Source organism: Pteronotus mesoamericanus, unplaced genomic scaffold (assembly GCF_021234165.1).
Source record: "Pteronotus mesoamericanus isolate MK-2021 breed Mesoamerican mustached bat unplaced genomic scaffold, CSHL_Meso_final contig_173, whole genome shotgun sequence".
Classification (NCBI taxonomy): domain Eukaryota; kingdom Metazoa; phylum Chordata; class Mammalia; order Chiroptera; family Mormoopidae; genus Pteronotus; species Pteronotus mesoamericanus.
In genome coordinates, this window is record NW_026555072.1 from 6,185,724 (window position 1) to 6,208,077 (window position 22,354).

General features: G+C 36.9%; 1 protein-coding gene across 1 annotated transcript in view; it reads left to right on the plus strand.

Annotated features, from left to right (window-relative positions):
- The window catches only part of MAOB (monoamine oxidase B), a 128,225-nt gene that overhangs the window by 33,498 nt on the left and 72,373 nt on the right, over positions 1 to 22,354 (plus strand). Inside the window, exons 2-3 of the mRNA XM_054566527.1 lie at positions 10,730 to 10,824; positions 11,812 to 11,949. Of these exons, the coding sequence (XP_054422502.1) occupies positions 10,730 to 10,824; positions 11,812 to 11,949 (233 nt within the window). The remainder of the gene's footprint in view (positions 1 to 10,729; positions 10,825 to 11,811; positions 11,950 to 22,354) is intronic.

Below are 22,354 nucleotides of genomic sequence, written 5' to 3' on the forward strand. Positions count from 1 at the left end.
GAGACCTGGGAGATTCAGCAGTGCAGTTTCCTTGATCTTCTGAACTTGATGCTCTTGTGATGCCCTTTATGACATTTATGTTGGTTCTCTGGACACACCTGGGTTTTGATTGTTGTTGGGTCATTCTTTGGTGGGTCCTACCCTCCAACTGGTTGATTGAGGGTCACCCTACTCACCATGTCTTGTATGTTGTTGTGCCAGTGCTGCCAGAAGAAAACCACAAAGCTCAGGAAACAAACCCACAATTGCAAAAATAACTTCTACCCATATTCCCACTATCTGTAGCAAATGAACTGGTATTAATAAGGGTGTAAAGTTATTAAGTCTATTAGAATAAAGGAGAGTAAATATGAGATGACCTACTAAAGAAAAATTATTTTGAGAGGGTAGAGGGAGGAGCACTAATAAGAGTAGGGAATGGAGCAACATGAAGAAAGTAAAATTTACATTATACATAGAAAAGGGAATGAAGAAGGTGGAATGGAGTAAGAGAGAGGAAGAGTATAGTATTAGGTTTAAACAGAAGTTTAAAAATAAAATAAAGTGAGAGAGAGAAAAAAAGGAAAAAATGTAAATAAGTAATAAAAAATAGGAACCAAATTGGAGATAAAGATCCACCACAGCACTATCAACAACAAATGAGCTAAAATTAATATAGGTGGGATGGGAGTAAGAGGTAAAAATAAAGAAAGAAAAGCCTAAGAGATATCCAGATAAAGGGAAGTGATTTTGTGTTGACAGAGGGAGAGGGAATACTAAGAGTGAGGGACAAAAACCAGGCTAAGACAGGGAAAAATTAAAATTTGAGGTGGAAAAGAGAGTAAGAGAGAAGAATGGTAACATTTGAGATTTGAAATACAAAAATAGTGAAGATGTAGAGATGAAATTGAAAAAATGCAACAACAACTACCCTACCCACAACCAACGAGCAAAGATTTCTAAAGGTGGAGAGTGAACACAGGTATTTTAAGAGCAGGAAAAAGAATGTGAGATTATCATTGACAAGAAAATTGGTTTTGAGAGGCTGGACTGGGGAGAAATAGTAAGAGTGCAGAATGGAAACAAGTTGTAGCAAGAGAGAAAACAACATTTAAAATGAAAATAATAAGAGGAAATAAGGTAAAATGGGGTAAGAGAAGGGAGGAGCAAAATATGTGAATTGAAATTAACTATAATGTAAAATCTAGTGACTTAATATGCACAAACTTGAAAGATAAGAAATGAATGTTAAAAGCTATGCAGGAAAGAAAATACCGCAAATCATGGAAAAGAGCATGGTGGATTTTGTCTCAGTAGCCTCTAATATTTACCGCTATTTTTTCTTTCTGGATCCGCCTCTGGTGATGTCAGATGGTGACCCCATCTGACCTTAGGCAGCCTGTTCAAGACTACCAGGGACCTGCTGTCTGTGGCTGACTCCTTCAGTTGTTAATCTAGTCACTCTACAATCAGCAGTCAGACTTATGCGACACAGTGTGGGGCAGAATCCCTCCTTGGGTCAGGACTATTGCTTCACCTCAGGCTTATGCCACTTGGAGGGGAGTGGACTGCCTGACCATGACGGCTGCTGCTGTATGGGGGATGACTTAGCACCGGGATCCTGGAAGCTACTCTCTCTGTTCTTTCCCCAAAGCCTTCATCCCTAGTCTTTCCTCAGGCTTGTCTAGTCCACTCTTCTCCCTGCCCGCTTTTGCCAGAGCCCAGGGTAAGTGGCTGCAAATGAAAATTTATGTGTTGGCCCTTTAAACAGCTCTTTTTGTCTCCAGCTGCCCATCTCTGGCAGAGAGCAACCCTACCGCTTTTCATAGCTGGCTGTTATCTTTACACTTTCAGGGCTCTGGTGCTCTAGGCTGGGGATCCCAGTGTGAGATTTATACACAATACTTGTCAAGGGGATCCAACCAGCCACTTAAGTATCCCTCTGGCACTTAAGCTGCTGCCTGCAGATGCCCAGCCAGCACTCACAAGTCTCCACCGTACTCCATACCAGTGACGTTGTGGTGAAGCTGTTTCTTCTGTCTGTCCACGGTTGTAAGGCTTCTTTCTCAGTTGTTCAGTTGTTTGCTCCGGATGATTTCTCCACAATTTAGTTGCACTTCCAGGTTGGTCCTGGGAGGAGGTTAGTATAATTTCCCCTCACTTCTCTACCATCATGGATTTCCCCTCAGGAATTATTTTCTTGACAGGAAGGTTCTGTGACAAACCCATGACCAATTGTAACCACACTGACCAAATGGCCCAGTTTCTTTAGGTAGTGTTTCCCAAAATATGTGAGGAGACATTTCTTCCCTCAAAAAAATTGCTGCCATCACCTATTCTCCAGTAAGTTATAAAGAAAAATAAATTATGTAAATGGCATATATAGTATCTCCTGATGGAGGTATTTGATATATTAATTAAAGGTTCTGATAGGTCTAGCAGAATAGAAAGCAACTTAATTTTTTTTCAGAATTTTCTTACAAAAAATTTCAAAGAATTTTACAGTTTACACATATACCTACCAAGTAGATTATACAATTAAAGTTTTTGCTCTATTTTTTTATTCCATTGAATACATCTCTCTATCTCTCCCTCCACCTATCAGTCCCTCTTATGTTTGATGCATTTCAAGGTAAGTCACAGATATGAGGACCTTTTGCCCCTAATTACCTTAGCACACCTGTTCTTAACCAACTTTGTTTAAATTAGCATTCCATTGTCCTACATGACTACAAAAATCACATTTTTTAATTAACAGCTGTTGATATCACCCAAATTTCATGCTGCACAGAGTAGACATTAAACTGGATGCACTGGGATCATAAAGACACCAGTTATGTAATGAAATCTCAGCTTAATGTCATTGTCTTATCTCATTTAGATTAATTACAGAATGGAAGGGGCATAATTTAGCTCACTCATTTTACACATGGGGAAACAGACCCATAAAGGTGAGGACTCTTGCCCAAGGTCATACAGCCTGGCAGTGGCTTATTAGGGATAGAGCTTTTTTCATAGAATTGCTGTATTCTGCCTTGTCCTTGAATCAGGTAGCGTTTACTTTCTACTCTGGTCATTGCACATTGCTGGATGCCTTGGTCTTTGGTTCACAGGAATATTTCGGGGTATAGTTTCTGGGCCAAGTTCTGCAATGGTCTCCCAGAAGACAATCAGGAAGGTTGGGGTTTCACATTTCCAAATGACTTGCAACATCATTTCTCCAGTTACTTTTTCCATCTCACTCCAATTTCTTTTCCTTGGTAAAGCCCATTTTACTCTCTCCTCCTTGAATTCCTAATTCATCATTTCATTTTTCATAAAAGGAGATGTTTAAATGGAGAAGTATTCAAAATATTCTACAGCCTACCTCTGACCTTCTTCACGCCATTTGTAACATCCAGCTTTTTCAAAGACTAGGATCTAGGAAGTAGGTGAGCCAAAGTGAGTGTAGTATCTCTCTGATTTTAAATTCAATTTTAAAGATGCTTGTGATTTGAAAAAGTCATGTTGGTAATCCACAGGAGGGCTACTATCATGGCAATGAGATATTTCATCCTTATATCATAGTCAAGGAAATGATTATGACATCATATGGTTATTTTCTATACTTAAACAACAGTATAGGGAAGGAAGGAGGGGGCAAGGGAAAGAGGTGTGGTGGGAGGCAGAGACAAATGTATTTAAAAAGTAAATAAATTTTAAAAAAATAAAATAAAAAAAGAGAAAAAGTTTAGTCTTAAAATGAAGAATCTAACACACAAACTTGATAAAGACGAAATTGTTATTGCAGGTTTTGCATCTTGTTTTCATGGGAGACCATGTTGAGGTAAAGCAAAACAAATTTTGTTTACTATGATTACAATACACAAAAGATATCCCTCACCTTTCAAACAACAGAGGGTAAAGACAAAAGCATTGTTATAAAACAAAACTCAATATTATTGCTAACATTTTTGGAAAATGCAATAGTTTGCATATAAAGAATGATGAAGAAACAATTTTTTGGCTTTAGTTATATTCTGAAAGGCCTTGAAGGCAGTCTCATTCTAGTATCTCAAAGCAGCAGCATTTGGAAAAGGTTTCTATGGCAACTCATGAAAGCTTGATGTTTTTTATTCTTTTCAAGAGCATAAATTATCCCATGGCCTGAGGTTTTGTTCAGTAAAGGTCTCCTTTATTTTAGAAGCTGTTGCCTTTTGTTTTTGTGTTATATATTTTGACCATCTTAGGGAAAACAGAGCAAAGGGCTTCCAAGAAGGTGTGGTGTATTTTTCATATTTGGGGGCAAGAGGTGAATAACATAATTTTAGACTTTGCTGCTCAATGACAAAAAAGATGATACACATTGATATGTTTGATTTATGCTATGTGTTGTTTTCATTTTCCAAAAACTTGGTATGGTCTCAGGAAAAAGGAGTCAGCCTGTACTTAAGGAGGAAGAACTGTTCAGCCAAAGTACCTTTTAATGAGTAGTTCAATGAAGCTGTCCTAGAAGGCATAGCATTGCTCCAAATGCTTTCAGATCTTCCTGCAATGACATGGTCTCAGGGCTTTGGACACTGACAGGCTCTTGGTGGTTGTTATCAATATATTCTTTCCAAGAATGTTAATCAAGAAATATTCTATTTTTAAAACTTTTCACACTTTGTGAATTTTTAAAACAATTTAGGTCTTTGTAAATTATAGAAAACAATGTGAGTCATGAAAAACACATAGGACGCAGAAACAGAAGTGGGTTTTATCCCTAACTCTGCCATCATTAGCTGTATATTGCTGAGCAAGCCCTTGAACCTCTCTGAGATTCCATTTCCTAATATCAAAAATAGAAATAACAGTGCCAGCCTCAAAAGTTGTTGTTATGGACTGACTGTGTGTGAATATTGGAAACTGCAGTGTTGTACATGTGTAAGGTAGTTATGATTATTGGTTGGGTATCCTTCCCATCTCTTTCCCTTGGAAAAAGTCAAGGGTATCCTTTATTGTTTCTGATATAGTTGGAGGAAATCAGTTTCAGTGTGTGTAAATATTTAGTTTCTTATACTATATTAAGTATACTATGTTTATATAGACACCATTGCAGCCATTTGTTCATTGATTGATTAAGTAATTAAATGTCATCTTTGTTGAAGGGTATAAAATGAATTCATTTAACAAACATGTAAGTGATAACTGTGTGCCAACATTGAGTAGATGCAGAACAGATAATTAAATTCTCATCATTCGGAAAATAAGTTTTCTGAGTTTCAAGGCCACAGCATAAGCTGTTTAGGCAGTGCCCTGTGTAAGGGTACCTGGCTGATGCAGTGAAAGAGGTCATGCAACCCAGCCTACATTTTGCCAGCCAAGCCTTTTGCACAGAGGTAGGCTGCATTCATCTGAAGGGAAGATGTCTTTTTGAAATTTACCTGCCAAGAGTGTGCAATTTCTTATAATTTATACAAAGGCATGGAATGTTCTAGCCATGGCCCTGTAGCTTGTATGATTCATGGTGTCCAGTGGAAGGCTTTTAATGTTTCACTGATTAGTATGGGGAGGGCTTCTGGGAATGCTTATTATCTGGAGTCAGACTACCTGGACTTGAATACTGGCTCTGCCACTTGTTAGCTGTGTGATCTTGGACACATGACTTGTCTTCTCTGTTCCTCATTTTCTAAATCTGACCACTTCATAGAGTTTCTGGGAGAATAAATAAACTTTTATATGAAAAACACTTAGAATAGAAACTGAGACACAGTCAATGCACAAAATATTAGCTGTTTTAGTACTATCTTCACCTGCCTCTCTACTCTGTGTTGAAAGTTCAACAATTAACATCTAAATTCCAGTTACAAATACCATTCTTTTAATGACTTAAATTGTACATTGAGGATAGTTTTCTTTTTACCCCAGGCCCTTTTTTTCCCCATGTATTTGTGTTAAATAACTAAAAAGAATTTTCTTTAAAAACATCAAAGAATTCCAGTTCTTTGATCAGAAGTTCACTTGGTTGTTTCTAGAATTAGCTCATAAAGCCATTGTTTAGTCACATGAGGGCTATTTGTATATTTTGGCTTTTTTCCTTCATGAGGGAATGCCTATATTGTTTACCAAGATTGTAAGGTTAAAGATGCTTTGAGGTACAGTGAATTTCATTGTCAAGTTTATTTCACATGACTTTTTCTTTAATTGGGAAGAAGTGACTTATATACTATAAAAGTACAGATGTTTCATAATGTTTTCAAGACAATTAACTTTGCATTTTAAAACATTTTGTCATATATCAGATTTTGATATGAAGGACATACAACAGATTAACTTCCTATCCCTCTAAATCCTAACTCCTCCACTGCTCTAAAGACACCTTGAAGAGACACCTTTGTTACCTGCACTGTGTACTTTCTAGTCTCTTACAGCACCTAAATATTGGGCCATTTTCTTTAAAAAAATATTTTTTTTTATTTTTCAAATACATTTGTCTCCACTTTCCTGCCTTCACTTTCCCCTGCTCCACCCACCCCAACTCCCTCCCTCAATCCTTCCCCACTTTGGCTTTGTCCATAGATCCTTTATACATGTTCCTTGCCAGCCCTTCTCCTATTTTCCCCCATTACCCCCCTCTCTCCTTCCCTCCCGTTACTGTTAGTTTCTTTTTCCTTTCAATGTTGCTGGTTATATTTTTCTTGCTTGTTTGTTTTGTTGATTAGGTTCCACTTACAGGTGAAATCATATGGTATTGTCTTTCACCCTATGACTTATTTCACTTAGCATAATGCTCTCCAATTCCATCCATGCTGTGGCAAAAGATAGTAGCTCTGTCTTTCTTTCTGCTGCATAGTATTCCATTGTGTAAATGTACCATAGTCCATGGCACAAAACTGGGAGCATAGAAGGCTAAGAATGCTACACACCACTGGTTTCCAATCTTTAAAATAATTTAGGTGTCTAATCCAAATTTAGGTATCCAAATAATTGAGTTAGTCATCACTTTGATGATTTTTTTTCCAAGTAAACTGCTTGGGAAGAGAGATGCAGTATTTTTCTAATGTCACGGCATCAGGCATTAATTTACCATTATTCCTGTGTGCCATGCTATGATTATTCATCCAGGGACACTCCCTGAGCCAAAATCTTATGGACCCTGCACAATTTGGAAGCAACAAATAAGATGATCTTTTCAAAACCTGTCAGGGGCACATAGGGGCTGCTTCTGAAAGTGGTAAATGATAATTTGTTTGTGAAATATTAATTGATCCAGCCAGTTAAACTGAAGTTTAACTAACTTTTTTAAAAGTACAAAGTGATTATAAGCTTGATCCTAAATTGGTTGCAAAAGTTAAATATCCATTTAATAAAAAAGTGGTATTTTAAGATTCTTATATTTAGATGGAGAGCAAAATATTTTAAAGCACTTTACATCAATCAGTTATTCAAGTTACTGTATTTTTAAGTTTTGCATTTTGGTACCAGAGTGGTAGCTAAGAGTTCTGCTTTAGGGCTGAACTCTGACCTTACCATTTACTAATTACATAATCTATGGCAAGTCAATGAATGTCTCTAATCCTCCATTTTTCTTTTTAAAATAAGGATAATAATACTTCTCAGCATCATGGTGAAGATCAGAAATGCTTTGTGTGTAAAGCACTTCACACAGTGCTTGATGCTTTGATGAAGGCTGTTGTTATTATTATAGATATTTTATTTTCAAAAAACTTATTGTATTGTGTCAGGAAACAATTGCTTAAGTTTTTAAACAGTGCCAATTACATTGTTCAATGTTTTAGGATAAATGCACTTCTGCTACTTTGTGATTTTTTTCACAATAATATTGCATTTTAAAATTCCCAGACTTCCCAGAGAATGCATCATCTCTCATACTTTTGTTCTATGGCAAAACGTGTTAAAAGTTACAAACAACTGACATAGAAATGAACTCAGGAACAGCTCTGCTGTAAATTAGGGAAGATCTGTATAGGTTATTGTTTGCTTACTCTTTCCATCAGTCAAACCATTAGTCCTTTCACCAGTCATCACTGAAGAATCCATTGAGAGCTACCTCTTAATTACCAAACTCCAACTCCTCAGGTTCTTAGGTGTTCTAAAGCTCCCTCCAGTAAACTGCAGTGACTTCCCTAAGCCACTGATATTTGAGTCAATTACTTTTCAAATCAGTTCTTGTCAGTTGATATCCAACAAGCATTTTGAGTAGCCCCCTATGAACATCAGTGTAACAAATTGTGAGATATTTCCAACAACTTACTCTTGTATTGCTCTATTTAAAGATATTTTTTGTAATTCTCTATTTATGACTTTTTAAGGCACATGAACATATAAAACTCTATTCAATGGTTTGATAGGACCTTGGGTTGTTATGACGGTTTATGTTTAGTATTGGATACTATTGAGTAACTGCACTTACTAAATGACAGTACATTTTGTGGAATATAAAATGGTTGTGTATATGAGTGATGTTGTATTTCATTCTGATCTCTTTTGTTTAAGCCTCAGCATGCTCAGCAGGTCTGTTTGAATTTCCTGATAACAGCCATTACCATGGCTGCATCTTATTTCATATTTTATTTGTTGAACTGATACTTGGTAACAAAAATGGCATTGAATTGTCCACAATTTGGAATCTAAATAGAAATATTTTCTCATTTTCCTTATGGAGGTGAAATTAGAAAACTGGAGTTAAAATTCCAAACCCCATATTCCTAAATTAGGGTTGTGCAATGCTCATGAACACTGTGTGGGGGACTGTGGACTTTGGTACCCTTACCCCACCTCCAACTGAAAAGCTCTGGCCCTGCCCCCAAGGACAGGGATCATAAAATGGATTATTAACTCAAATAATGAAGTGTCAAATCAGCCTCTTTAAAACATAGATCTCTTCTTTTAGGTTAGCCAATAGACGGTAAATGAAGCCTTGGTTTTTCATTATGGTTTTTATGGTGGGTTCATATCTTATGTTTTACAGATTCTTATCAAACAACAAGATACAAATACGTTTTTAAAAACATGTTGATCCAAATACAGTGAAAAATATCATTTGAAACATAATTTCTTCTTTTAGCAAAAGTAGAGAGATGTGATCTATTAATATAGAGGATGGCACTGAGGCCCACTGGAAAGCAATAGTCATAGAGTTTACAAATACTGACACTGGAGTGAAATGACCTGATTTTGCCTGCTGGCTCCTTATGTGACCTTGGACATCGTTTTGTCCTTTGATTTCCTCAGCCATAAAATGGAAATTATAAATAGTACCTTTCTTTATTACATGGCTGTAAGAATTCATTGAATTAATATACTAAAAAATTTAGAACAACTTTTCAAATATAGTAAGCACTATATGGCTATTTTTATAGGAATCTTTTTTCATATTAGGCAGTGGTATGAAAGTCCCAGAACTATTATTTTTGAAAGACAAGATTGAAGCTGTTTCTTTTATCTCTAAGGTACAACATCTTGATCTTTTCTTGATTTTGTTTGGTCTCATAAAAGCAAATGAGTAAGGTAATTGGAACTGAGCAAATTCAGTTAATCATTCAGAGCATCAAAATTCTGTTGTCTGAGAAAACTTAAACAGTTCTGTAAGAGTGGATTTAAAGATGCAGGATTTTAAGACCTCTGAGATTTAAAAAAAACAAAACAAAACCTACATCCAGGATGGACTTATATGTTGTCAAAACTCACTTGGTATTTATGTACTACATCTTCTTTATCCACTCATCTACTAATGAATACCTGGGCTGCTTCCATATCTTTGCTATTGAAAATGACATTGCAATAAACATAGGGGTGCATATATCTTTCTAAACTAGTGTTTTGGATTTCTTCAGGTAAATACCCAGAAATGGAATTGCTGCATCATATGGTAGTTTTATTTTTAATTTTTTAGGGACATCCTTACTGTTTTCCATAATGGCTGCACTTCTTTGCAGTACCACCAATAGTGCACGAGGGTTCCCTTTTCTCCACATCCCCACTATTACTTGTAATTAAAAGTAAGTAAATAAATAAATCTCCTTGGATAAAATTTGTCGTATGTGAATTTATCTCAGTAAAGCTGTTTTTAAAGCTAAGTTTATGGTAGTGAGTATGTGTGTAGTAGCATTAAGTATTTTTGACTACATTAATAATTAAATGGACCAATGAATTCAGTCATTTACCTCTTCAACAATGGATCACATGGGGATGAGGACTCATAAGTGGGTAAAATTTTATGTTCTTGATTTTGAAACTTTATATCAACCTCTAAAAGTCTAATTTCACTGTAAATCTTAGGTCTTCTCACATACTTTGAAGGTCCGCTCTCTTCCCCCACCCTGCCCTGCGCAATTTACCAGTTTTTCAGATTTACCTTGGCAATACAGTTAGTGGTCCTTAGTCTGCTGGATTTTGGTCCTTAGTCTGCTGGATTTTATATATTTCTTTTAAGTGAGGCCTTGTGTTTTTATTGATGTCATCTAATATATAATCATAGAATTTATTCCTTAAAGATAGGCATTTTGATATAGTGACCAGAGTTGTTTTTAATATTTGAGGCATTTACCAAAAATAAAATCCTTTTGTTCTTTCTACAAATAGAAGTTGGTTTTCTGACTTGGAATTTGGGACTCTGTTGAGAAACCCTAACCACCAGTAAGTTAAATATAACAATAGGCCTTGTTAGAGGCATCATGGACTCATTTCATTGGCTGTTAGCATGAAGAACTTATCTGGAGTCCCTAGAAGGTGTTTAATTCTGATTTCTTATTGTATTTTCTCCCAGGTATGGCAGCAGCCAAATATCTGCATGATTCTGGTCTGAATGTTGTTGTTCTGGAAGCTCGGGACCGTGTGGGAGGCAGGACTTACACTATTAGGGTAAGACATTAAAGATAGAGAAGAGAAAAAGAGGATCAAAGCCGATATTATTTCTTGCTGGAAGTCTTAAATTTAATTTGACTCTTTCTAAGAGAATGATAATTACTCTAAAATACTCCCTACAGCCTCCCTCTCAATTCGTTTCTTTATCAACTCTTTCTACTGGAACTTTTCATTATCTCATGACACTTGATACTTGTCCAGTAAATTATTATTGCACCAAATGAATAGATGTTTGGATACACCCGTTAATAAAACAAAGATTCCTGCTTTTGTGAAATGTATGTTCTTGTGGGGGGTGTGGAGAGCTATACAATGAAAAACAAACAAACAAACAAAAAACAAAAAAAAAAAAGGAAGGCTTTCTCTGGTGTTCGTGACTAATAGGTATCCAATTAAGCTTGAACATATTCAGACATAGGGAACTTTTCTAATAACTTCTTGTTTAAAGGTTGGTCCTTAGTCATTAGATGTGAAGCTGATTTGAAACTATATAGAAAACTTGCTATTGAACGTAAGAGCAATTTCAAAGGTTTAAATTATGACCAAGCATTCTCCAATGTTATCTTTCAAATACCTGGATTGGCAAACCACTTAAATAGTGATCGTTTCCTTTCTTGTTTTTCTCTCTAGCATTAGGTGCCTCAAAATTAGCCTCAAGTACTAAGTATAGAAAATTCACCAACATTTCAGAGCTTATAAACTTAAGTTACTAAAAACCAAACCATGTTGTGGTACATTGTGAATGATGGGATTCAGAATTCTCTTGCCTATACAAAGTTCTATCAATTTTGCTTTAAATTAAGAAATTATGTAATAATTTTAATTACATGAATGCACTTGAGAATAGAATCCATTTTTTTGTGGATACACAAGATGTGTCTATAACCTATGAAATACCAATTTACTTATTTCAGGACTTTCTTTTTTATCTTAATAATAACATTTTCACAACTATTTGTTTTTATTTTTTCTGTGGGTAAACAGAATGAAATGGTTAAATATGTGGACCTTGGAGGATCCTATGTTGGGCCAACCCAGAATCGTATCTTAAGATTAGCCAAAGAGCTAGGATTGGAGACTTACAAAGTGAATGAAGTAGAGTATCTGATCCACCACATAAAGGTAAGTCTGGGCCAGCATTTGAAGCATTTTAAGGCTATTCTATGGGTATTTCTATGTGTGAATTTTAGATTGTTTTCTCAGAGAAAGTTTTGCATCCTTGGATGTATGCAAAAGTATGTATTTATAAGTATATTTCAACCACTTTGATAATTTTTTCACTGTTATCAAAGTGGAATTAATTCAGAATTCTCAACCTATTCGGGAAAGTAATTCAACAAGTAGTATTCCCCATTTGATAAAAAGTTTAACAAAACTAATAAAGCAAAAGCATTGGTGATTAATTTATATAAAAACCTTGGGCTATGTTATGTGATACAAAAACTTGTGTATAGTTTTACAAATGCTATCCTAGTCTTGACATTATAAAAAGTATTTGCAATATGTCGATGTAGTATTTTGAAATTGTATTGTGTTCTAGTTAATAGCTAAAGTTACTATTTAGAGTTTTACATAACAGTAGCTCAAATCCCAGATTCCATTTATTTTTGTAGGGAAGCTCCACTGATCTCCCCAAGATTTCTGTGCATTTACTGGGTCTCACATTTTCACGATCATTTGTAGCTTATGGTTCCTGCCTCCATGACATCTGTGCTCATCCACATCTCATGGCCTGTGACTCTTTTCTTCCTCTTGCTCTATGCCAGCCTGGTTTGAAACTCACTTCTTCATCATGACTTTTCTCAGACCACGCCAAGCATTTGTGTGCAGCAGACTTGACTGAAATGTTGAGCAATGTCGGGAGAGGGGCATGGTTAACTGCAGGAACACAAACAACTTAGAATTTAATATTAGACATTCTAATTCTAATAAGCTCTTAGACTTATGTGTCCCCAGGGATTTTTCTGTAGTCACATTTCTCTGTGGATTCTAGTTTCCCACTGTGTTGCTGGTCTTCAGGCTTCCCGCATCTCACTGATCCTTGTTTTCCTATCATCATAGTTTTGATCCAAAAAGTCACGGATGTTCTCCGACAAACTGAGAATCACTCTTGCATTCTGCCTAGAGTCCCACAGAAGAACTGGTAGAGGTTCTGAATTTCAGTCTGTCTTCCTCATGTGCCTCTATAGGTAGAAGTGAGCAGTATAGACATCGCCCTCACCAGTAGAAATCATCCTCTTAGAAGACAGGAGAAACTAGCAACAGTCAGTTTGATTCATATGACAGTGCTGATACATTGACACATTTATATTATTTGCAAGTGATAATATAAAGACATAATAGACTATATACATTATGAATCATTTGATGCAACAGGAAATAAAAATCTATCTAATTTAGCATAATGCTGGTAAAAGATTTCTTTAATTCATACATAAATGTTTTGGTTAAACCTCAGATTTTCTTTTATAAGCTTTTTCATTTTCCTCCCATGTGTCTAGCATGAAGAAACACACATCATTTACAAATGAAAGTGGAGCATGGTGATAGTGCAATTTGTTGAACATCAATCAGCAGCACTTACTAAACATCCTTCACTCGATTCCTTGCTTTTAAATGTAGGTCACATGGACTGGTTTCTTCTGTTTCCCTTGTCCTAACACCTAAGACTTACAGAGACTTACTTCCCAGAACACTGGTACCTCTTTTAGGTTTTTCCTGGTAGGGGAGATGACTACAGATTATACTCACTTTTCCATCTTTGTGTGTATAGGGTTTCTTGTTAGTCAATAGCTATGTTCAGGATGTTTATTTTTCTGGTAATCTTATGACTAATATTAAGTCCCTTGTTTGAAAGAGATTGCTTACAGTCACCAACTGAGAAAACAATGTTACACAAAACTTTTTCAGAGTAATGGCCAAATATGCTGTTTTCTTAGACTTTTTAAAATAATGTAGGTGCAGCTATGAAAACACAAGCAATTAAGAAGTATCTCTGACTTGATGCAAGGGTAAATACATATGCTGACAGTGCTTTTTATCAAACTTAAAATAAACGTTACTGATCATTCCAGTCAAAATGGTGGTGTAGGCAGACATGGCCCACCTCTTTGCACAACCACATCAAAACTATAACTAAAATGTAGAACAACTATCACTCAGATCTGTAAGAAATCGAGTTTAATAGAAGTCTGACAACTACAAAATTAAAGAAACTACATCCATCCAGACTGGTAGGAGCTGTGCAGATGCAGAATAGGTTGGTCCCTCACCCATGTGTGGTAGATAAAAATTTGGGAGGGATTATCTCAGGAGCAGGAAGTCCCAGTTCTACACCAGCACCACAGCCCAGGGTTCCAGTGCCAGGAAGATAAGTCTCCACAACTTCTGGCTGCAAAATCCAGCAGGGATTGAGCCAGTGGAAGAAACTTCTGGAGCCCCAAGCAGTTCCTTTTAAAGAACCCACACACAGACTCACGTGTTCCGACTCACTCCCTCTGAGCTCTAGCACCAGTGTAGCAGCTTGAAAGGCATTAGTGGCATACAGGGAAGGACTGAAGTGTCTGGCATTAAGGCAGGCAGAGGCCATTGTCCCTTTTCTAAACCCTTGCCCCCAGAGCCAGCAAGCTGGAGCTATTTCTGAGACTCCATAAACCTGACTCATGGTGTTTGATCTGCCTTGGAGATCCCCAGAGACTCTGCCCCACCCAACATAAGGCCAACATAGCTGCTCTTCCATACTACTGGCTGGTCTTGGCTCCTGCTTTATAACCTCCTAAATCCTCTCAAACAAACAACAGCTGGCCTCAGTGAGCCCCAGGCCCAGCACTAGCAGCAGCCAGTTTGGATGCACAGCTTAGCATAGCCTGGGAATCTCCAAGACCAGTACAAGGAGCAGCCATCTCAGATTGATTTATAGCTCAGGCAGGGTGGCCCCAGGGAAAACACAAGTGGGGGCTGAACTTGGCATGCACCACCAGGGAAACCCCAGGGCCAGCACACCCAGTGGACATCTATGACCACCACCCTGCCCTTGCACAGCTGATCCTCCATGGAGGGCAGAAGTTGGTGGCCAGTGATCAGAGCCAGGCCTTGCAGCTGACTGGCCTGGGTAAATCCCTCCCATTAATCTGCCAACAGCAACCAAGTCTTAGCTACAAGAGGAAGGCGTATTAAGCCCACATGAAGGATGCACCTTGAGTGCCCAGCTTGGTTGATAGCGGAGGCTGTGCCACTGGACCCTACAGGAAATCCACTACATTAGGCCACACTACCAAGAGATGGAGTCAAAGCAGCTCTACCTAATACATTGATACAAACACAGGGAGGCTGTCAAAATGAGGAGATAATGAATAATGGCCCAAATGAAAGGATAGGTCAAAACTCAAGAAAAAGAACTAAATAGAATGGAGATAAGCAATCTGTCAGATGTGATGTTGAAAATACTGGTTATAAGGATGCTCAGGGAACTTAGTGAGGACCTCAGCAGCGTAAAAAAGATCCTGTCAGAAATGAAGGATACACTAATTGATAAAAAGAACAATTCACAGGGAAACAACAGTAGAGTGGATGAAGCCAAGAATCAAATCAATGATTTAAAGTAAAAGGAAGCAAAAAACAACTGACCAGAACAACAAGAAGAAAAAAGAAACAAAAAAAAATAAAGAAAGTATAAGCAGACTTTGGAACAACTTCAAGAGGTCCAACATTTGCACCATAGGGGTGCCAGAAGGAGAAGAGAAAGAACAAGAAATTGGAGATCTGTTTGAAAACACAATGAAAGAAAACTTCCTTAATTTGGTGAAAGAAATAGACATGCAAGTCCAGGAAGCACAGAGAGTCCCAAATAAGATGGATGCAAAGAGGCCCACTCCAAGACACCTCATAATCAAAATGCCAAAGGTTAAAGGTAAGGAGAGAATCTTAAAAACAGCAAGAAAAAAGAAGTTAGTTACCTACATGGGAGTTCCCATAAGACTGTCAGCTGATTTCTCAAAAGAAACTGTAGGTTAGAAGGGATTGTGAAGAAGTGTTCAAAGTCATGAAAAGCAGGGACTTACAGCCAAGATGGCTCTACCCTGCAAAGCTATCATTTAGAATGGAAAAGCACATAAAGAACTTCCCAGACAAGGAAACAAAAAACAAAAAACTAAAGGACTTCATTATCACCAAACCATTATTACATAAAATGTTAAAGGGATTTATTTAGAGAAAAGAAGGCCAAAACTATAAACAATCAAATGGCAAAACATACATACCTATCAACAATCAAATCTAGAAAACAAACTAAACAAATGAGAACAGAGACAGAATCACAGATGCAGGGAGTGTTTTGATGGTTGCCAGATGGGAGGGAGGTGTGCGGAAATGGGTGAAGAGGTGAGGGGATTAAGAAGTACAAATGGGTAGTTACAGAATAGCCATGGGGATGTAAAGTACAGTATAGGAAATAAAGTATCCAAAGAACGTATACATATGACCCATGGACATGAACAATGGTGTGGGGATTGCCTGAGGGAATGAGAAGTGCTGGGTGTAAGAGGGCAAAGGGAGAAAGAAAAATCAAGACAACTGTAGTGATATAATCAATAAAATATAATTTAAAAATAAATAAATGTTATTTCTTTTTAATTATTACTACGGTGAAGCATATTTATTGTAAAAATGAAACTAGAGAATGTGGGTAACAAAACTCCTAAAAAACAAAAACAAAAAAACCCTCTGTAATCCTATCTAGGGAAACTCATTCAAATATTCTCTTGGTTCATAGATGCTTCATATCCCTGTATTGCTATTTTCTGACTTCTACTGGAGGAAATGAGGAATATCAATGCACTTAAAAATATTGTATACATATGTACATGCATAGGTATACATGTTTGATGCACTCACTCTAACGAATGCTCAATAAAGAGATAATTGAAATACTAATGAGGATATGAAACAAATATTTTTTTCAATCTTGATAGATATGCTAATTTGACCTCTTCATTGTCATAACCTGTGAAGAGTTATATAATAATAAGTTATGATAAAATCTTCATAGCTAAGAGGTCCTCCTAAAACTAAATACTTGTTCTCCACCATCATCATGTCTATGTCTTTCTTTGTCCACATGTCATTGTTCTCATTTTTAGCCTGTAAAAACATCTTGGATGGCCACAACTATTTATAGAATTATTGACCAGAACTATGACATTCTATCTCCAACTACATGCCAAAGAATGTAGTTTAGAAATTTGTCTCCACTGTCATATAGCAGTACTTTGGACATTTTGACATTAATGCCTATTACATATTTTAATACCATTCCCAAGTTCAAACTATGGTTTATGCAAATATATGGTGTATTTTTTTTGCCTTATTTCTTCAGTGGACCTGCCTGTATTTCTTAACTCAAAGCTTGACAGTATGACACATGCTTCTTACCATGTTGTCAGATCCTGCTATTTAAATCAACCTATTCAAGGAATCTGCATTTTAGATTTTTTACATGATTGTTAATAGAAGACAGAGTTTTATATGCAACCCTAATGACATCAGGATAAGGAACTTCGGTGTGCTGGTCATAATTGAAACTAATGAAATGGAACTACCCACAAAAGAAACAGGTTACAGCAGCTCATGATGGGCTAGATACCCAAGGAAAGGGTGTCTTTGTCAGGAAATGATGACTTTGGGTGCCTCCAGTTCCCTAATATTTGTAGGAGAAATGGACTGCTGATAGGGTGTATTCATGCCAGCTCCATAACAGGAACCCTTGGTGTGCTACAATGTGCACTCTTTACTATCTGCTTCCTATCTGTTGGAAATGTTTATATATATTGAGTGGCATTCACTTTTAGTGCTAGTGTATATCTGTCTCATGTTGCCAAATTGTGGTTTTCTAAAGCCTTTTTGGTGAATAAGAGATATGATACCAAACTATATTGGCACATACAAGAATCACCCAATCTCTCTCTCTCCTTTACTCCCTCTCTCTCTAAAATCAATAAATAATTTAAAAAAATAAGAAGTTGGAGAATCCTTAAGTTTGGCACAGTTTAGACTCTTGAAAAATAAAATCTCTTTGTCTCAGAAGCTTTTATCAGTCTGAAATTTGGAACTAAATTCTAATGAAAGTGTACATGAACTGCTTTAGGCTTGAAGGCTGAACTGTTAAGAGTTAGGTAACTGTAAAGATGTAGCATGACTTAATATTAAGAGTTCAACCTCACATTAATAATAATTTCCAAACTTCAGCTATCTGGAGAAACTGATAAAAAGATGCTCTGGTCTTAATATGCTTCCCAGTCAGCAGGAGCCAAGCTCATTGTCAAAGTCCATTTTGTGTTGTATGTGATCAGCCTCAATGCTTAAAAAGGCATCTGAATGAGGAGACATCTCTCAAATATATTGCGCACTTGTTGCTGCTATGACTTCTATTGCTGAAACAACCTCATGGAGGAGGCAGCATATGGCACATTCTTCAGTTTGTTGAGAACTCTGAAATCCCTTTGAAAATACAGGTACACAAAAAGCACATAAATGGAAAGAATGGTGGAAACTAGATCTCTATTGACAAGATCAGTTCAGTGAATATCTTGGAAGAGACACAGGTGCTAAACTCTCTCTTGGTATTGGGGAAAAGCAATGAAACTGGAACCAAAATATGGAGAAATAAAATATTCAAATTATTGTCCCTGGCTAGCGTGGCTCAGGGGGTTGAGTGCTGGCCTGCGAACCAAAGGGTTGCCAGTTCTATTCCCAGTCAGGGCACATGCGTGGGTTGCAGGTCAGGTCCTCAGTAGGGGGCTCTTGAGAGACAACCACACATGGATATTTCTCTCCCTCTCTTTTGCCCTTCCCCTCTCTAAAAATAAGTAAATAAAATATTTTTAAAATATTCAAATTATCATTGTGTTCAGCAAACAGAAACTATCTTGTTACACAGGATGTCAACATATTCCAGAAATCAGCGGACCAGAATGTCCAGTATTCTTCAGGCTCTTAAAATCCCCTTCCCCATGCATCTGCCTCCAACCCTATTAATCCAGGAAAGCCTGGAACAAGAATTTTAGAGTGCAGTTGCTTCTCTAATGATGACAGAAGTCTTCAGGAGCAGGTTAGACAAATGCTTATATTTCACTCAGGAACAGCTGCTCATTTTACATGAACTTCCCACATGCCAAAGAGGGCTCACTGGCTCCAAGAGAATGCCCTAGATGAGATGAGCTTAATGAACCTTCCCTTCTGCTCCCACCCATTTCATTTCTTATTGGTTGGAAACAAATATGTCTTATCATCATGGGAGATTTTTTCCAAAAACATGAGAACAGTAATTTCCTCTTTAGCAAGTGAAATCCATTTTTCTAGTGATTATTCTAAAGCTTATGTTAAGTTATTCTGGAAACCAAAGCGCTCATTGTGTTCTTTAGAAAATACAGCCAGATTTTTGGCATCTAATAATTTGCTGAAAATTATGCCTTCAATGGCTGGATTTGGAGCAACATTTTGGAATATGAGATGAATTTATCCTAGGCCTTCAAGGTTTCCATTTGGAACTTAAAATATGATAAAATCAGCAAACATATTCTCTATGTACAAACACACTTATCTGGATAAACTTAACAGTGAATAAAGTGGGTAACACAAAGATAATTTTAAATTATACTTGAGGTGGAAGGTAGAGAATGTATAGAATTCAGTTTCGATGGTGAAATTCACTAAAGGGAATAGGCTTGTAGCTTAAATTTTGTGCAACTTTTATAGTGTCTATATTGTGTCATCATGGGGTATGGCCAAGTAGTCCAAAAGGGATGCAATGACAGGGGCCTAGGTCACCAAATCAGGGTGAATAATAAGGACAACCATGTAGCAGGTCGAAGAGCCTCCGCAGCTTGTAGTAGGGAGGTACTGGCAGAAAGTACAACAAGATGCCTAAAATGTATTATTCTACCTTGCCACTTCCTAAGCAGCAGCAGCCTGTGGAAAGGCTTAGACATGATTCTATGTCAGCTGATCACAGAGCCCATGCCTTTATCTTGGTTTCTGCTACAACCAGAAAATAATAACAATGATAATATTCTTTTGATTTGGACATCTAGAACCTTCTGAGTGCTATCACACATGGAATCTTATTTGGGCCTCACAATTACGAGTCCCAAATAACTAGAACTTACTTGGTTGTAAACAGATGAGAACATAAAGGCTATAAAGAGTAAATAGCATATGGCAGGAAACAATGGGGGAATGAGCATGGACTGAGATCTTCAGGTGCCAAGAATCCACTGTACAGAGCTCACTGTCCCCTGGCTGCTACGTTTTCTGTTATTTCCTTCTGAGCCCCAGCAACTGGTTTGCCTGCCTTCTTTCCCACTAAACATACACCCTGACATCTTGGAAAAATCTAGCTCAAGATCCTATTTTCATTAAAATTTTCTTCAATTAACTATAGTTATTCCACTGGCTCCTTCCCAAGACCTGTACTCTTATTACTTTCCTGATTACCCTTTGTAAAACCTGTTTAGAAGTAGGATGAATAATGTTCTGTTATTTGTACTTCAAGATTCTACACACGCACACACACACACACACACACACAACATATTTTCTTTATATTTAACATTCTTAGATTTCTATTTTTATACTTTAACAAAGAAACTTCTTATGTTTGCTTTTCACTTATGAATACTTAACCAATTTTTACCAATGTCATTAAGAATTCTGTGTTGATGCCATTTTAAATAGAAACATAATATTTTTAAATAGATACATAATATTCTGTTATAAGAAAAAAATTCTGGAAACAAATGAAAATGAACATACAACAGTCCAAAACCTATGGGACACAGCAAAGGCAGTCCTGAGAGGGAAGTTCATAGTAATACAGGCTTACCTAAAAAAGATAGAAACATTTCAGTTAAAACACCTAACACTACAACTTCAAGAATTGGAGAAACAACAACAAATAAATCCCAGAGCAAGTAGACGGAAGGAAATAGTCAAGATTAGAGCAGAACTGAATGACGTAGAGAAGAAAAGAACAATTCAAAGGATCAACCAATCCAGAAGCTGGTTCTATGAAAAGATAAATAAAATCGACAAGTCTTTAAGCAGACTCATCATGAAAAATAGAGAAAGGACCCAAATTAGTAATATCAGAAACGAAAGAGGAGAAATAACAACTGATACCACAGAAATACAAAGGATCATCAGAAACTACTATGAAGAATTATATGCAAAGAAATTTGAATATCGATGAAATGGACAAATTTTTAGAAAAGTATAATCTTCCAAAACTGAAGGAGGAAGAAACAGAAAGCTTGAACAGACCCATAACAGCTGGGGAAGTTGAAGCAGTAATCAAGAAACTCCCAGCACACAAAAGCCCAGGGCCGGACGGTTTCATACGAGAATTTTACAAAATATTTAAGGAAGAGATAACCCCTGTCCTTCTCAGACTATTCCAAAAAATCCAAGAGGAGGGAAGACTCCCAGACACTTTCTATAAGGCCGGCATCACCCTGATCTCAAAACCAGATAAAGACCATACAAAGAAAGAAAACTACAGGCCAGTTTCGCTGATGAACATAGATGCTAAAATCCTCAACAAAATATTGGCAAACCGCATCCAGCAATACATTCAAAAGATTATCCACCACGATCAAGTGGGATTCATCCCAGGCATGCAGGGATGGTTCAATATACACAAGTCAATAAACGTAATATATCACATAAATAAAAGACATGACAAAAACAACATGATCATCTCGATAGATGCAGAAAAGGCATTCGATAAGGTACAGCGCCTATTTATGATCAAAACACTCAGCAAAATGGGAATAAATGGGGCATTCCTCAATGTAATAAAGGCCTTATATGAAAAACCTACAGCCAATATCATACTCAACGGGCAAAAACTGAAAGCTTTCCCACTAAGATCGGGAACACGACAAGGGTGTCCGCTCTCACCGCTTCTTTTCTATATCCTATTGGAAGTCCTAGCCACAGCAGTCAGACAAGAAAAAGAAATAAAAGGCATCCAATAGGAAAGGAGGAAGTGAAGTTATTGTTTGCAGATGACATGATAGTGTACATAGAAAACCCTGTAGACTCCACCAAAAAACTCCTCAACCTAATAAGTGAATTTGGCAAAACAGCAGGATACAAAGTCAATATTCAGAAATCAAAGGCATTTTTGTACACCAGCAATGCAATAGAAGAAGAAATCAGAAAAAAAAATACCATTCGACATAGCAAGAAGAAAAGTAAAGTACCTAGGAGTAAATGTAACCAAAGAGGTAAAAGACCTGTATGCAGAAAACTATACAACATTGAAGAAAGAAATTAAGGAAGACACAAATAAATGGAAGCATATACCATGCTCATGGATTGGAAGAATTAATATCATCAAAATGTCCATACTACCCAAAGCAATTTATAGATTCCACGCAATCCCTATTAAGATGCCAATGACATATTTCACAGAAATAGAACAGACATTTCAAACATTTATATGGAACCATAAACAACCCCGAATAGCCGC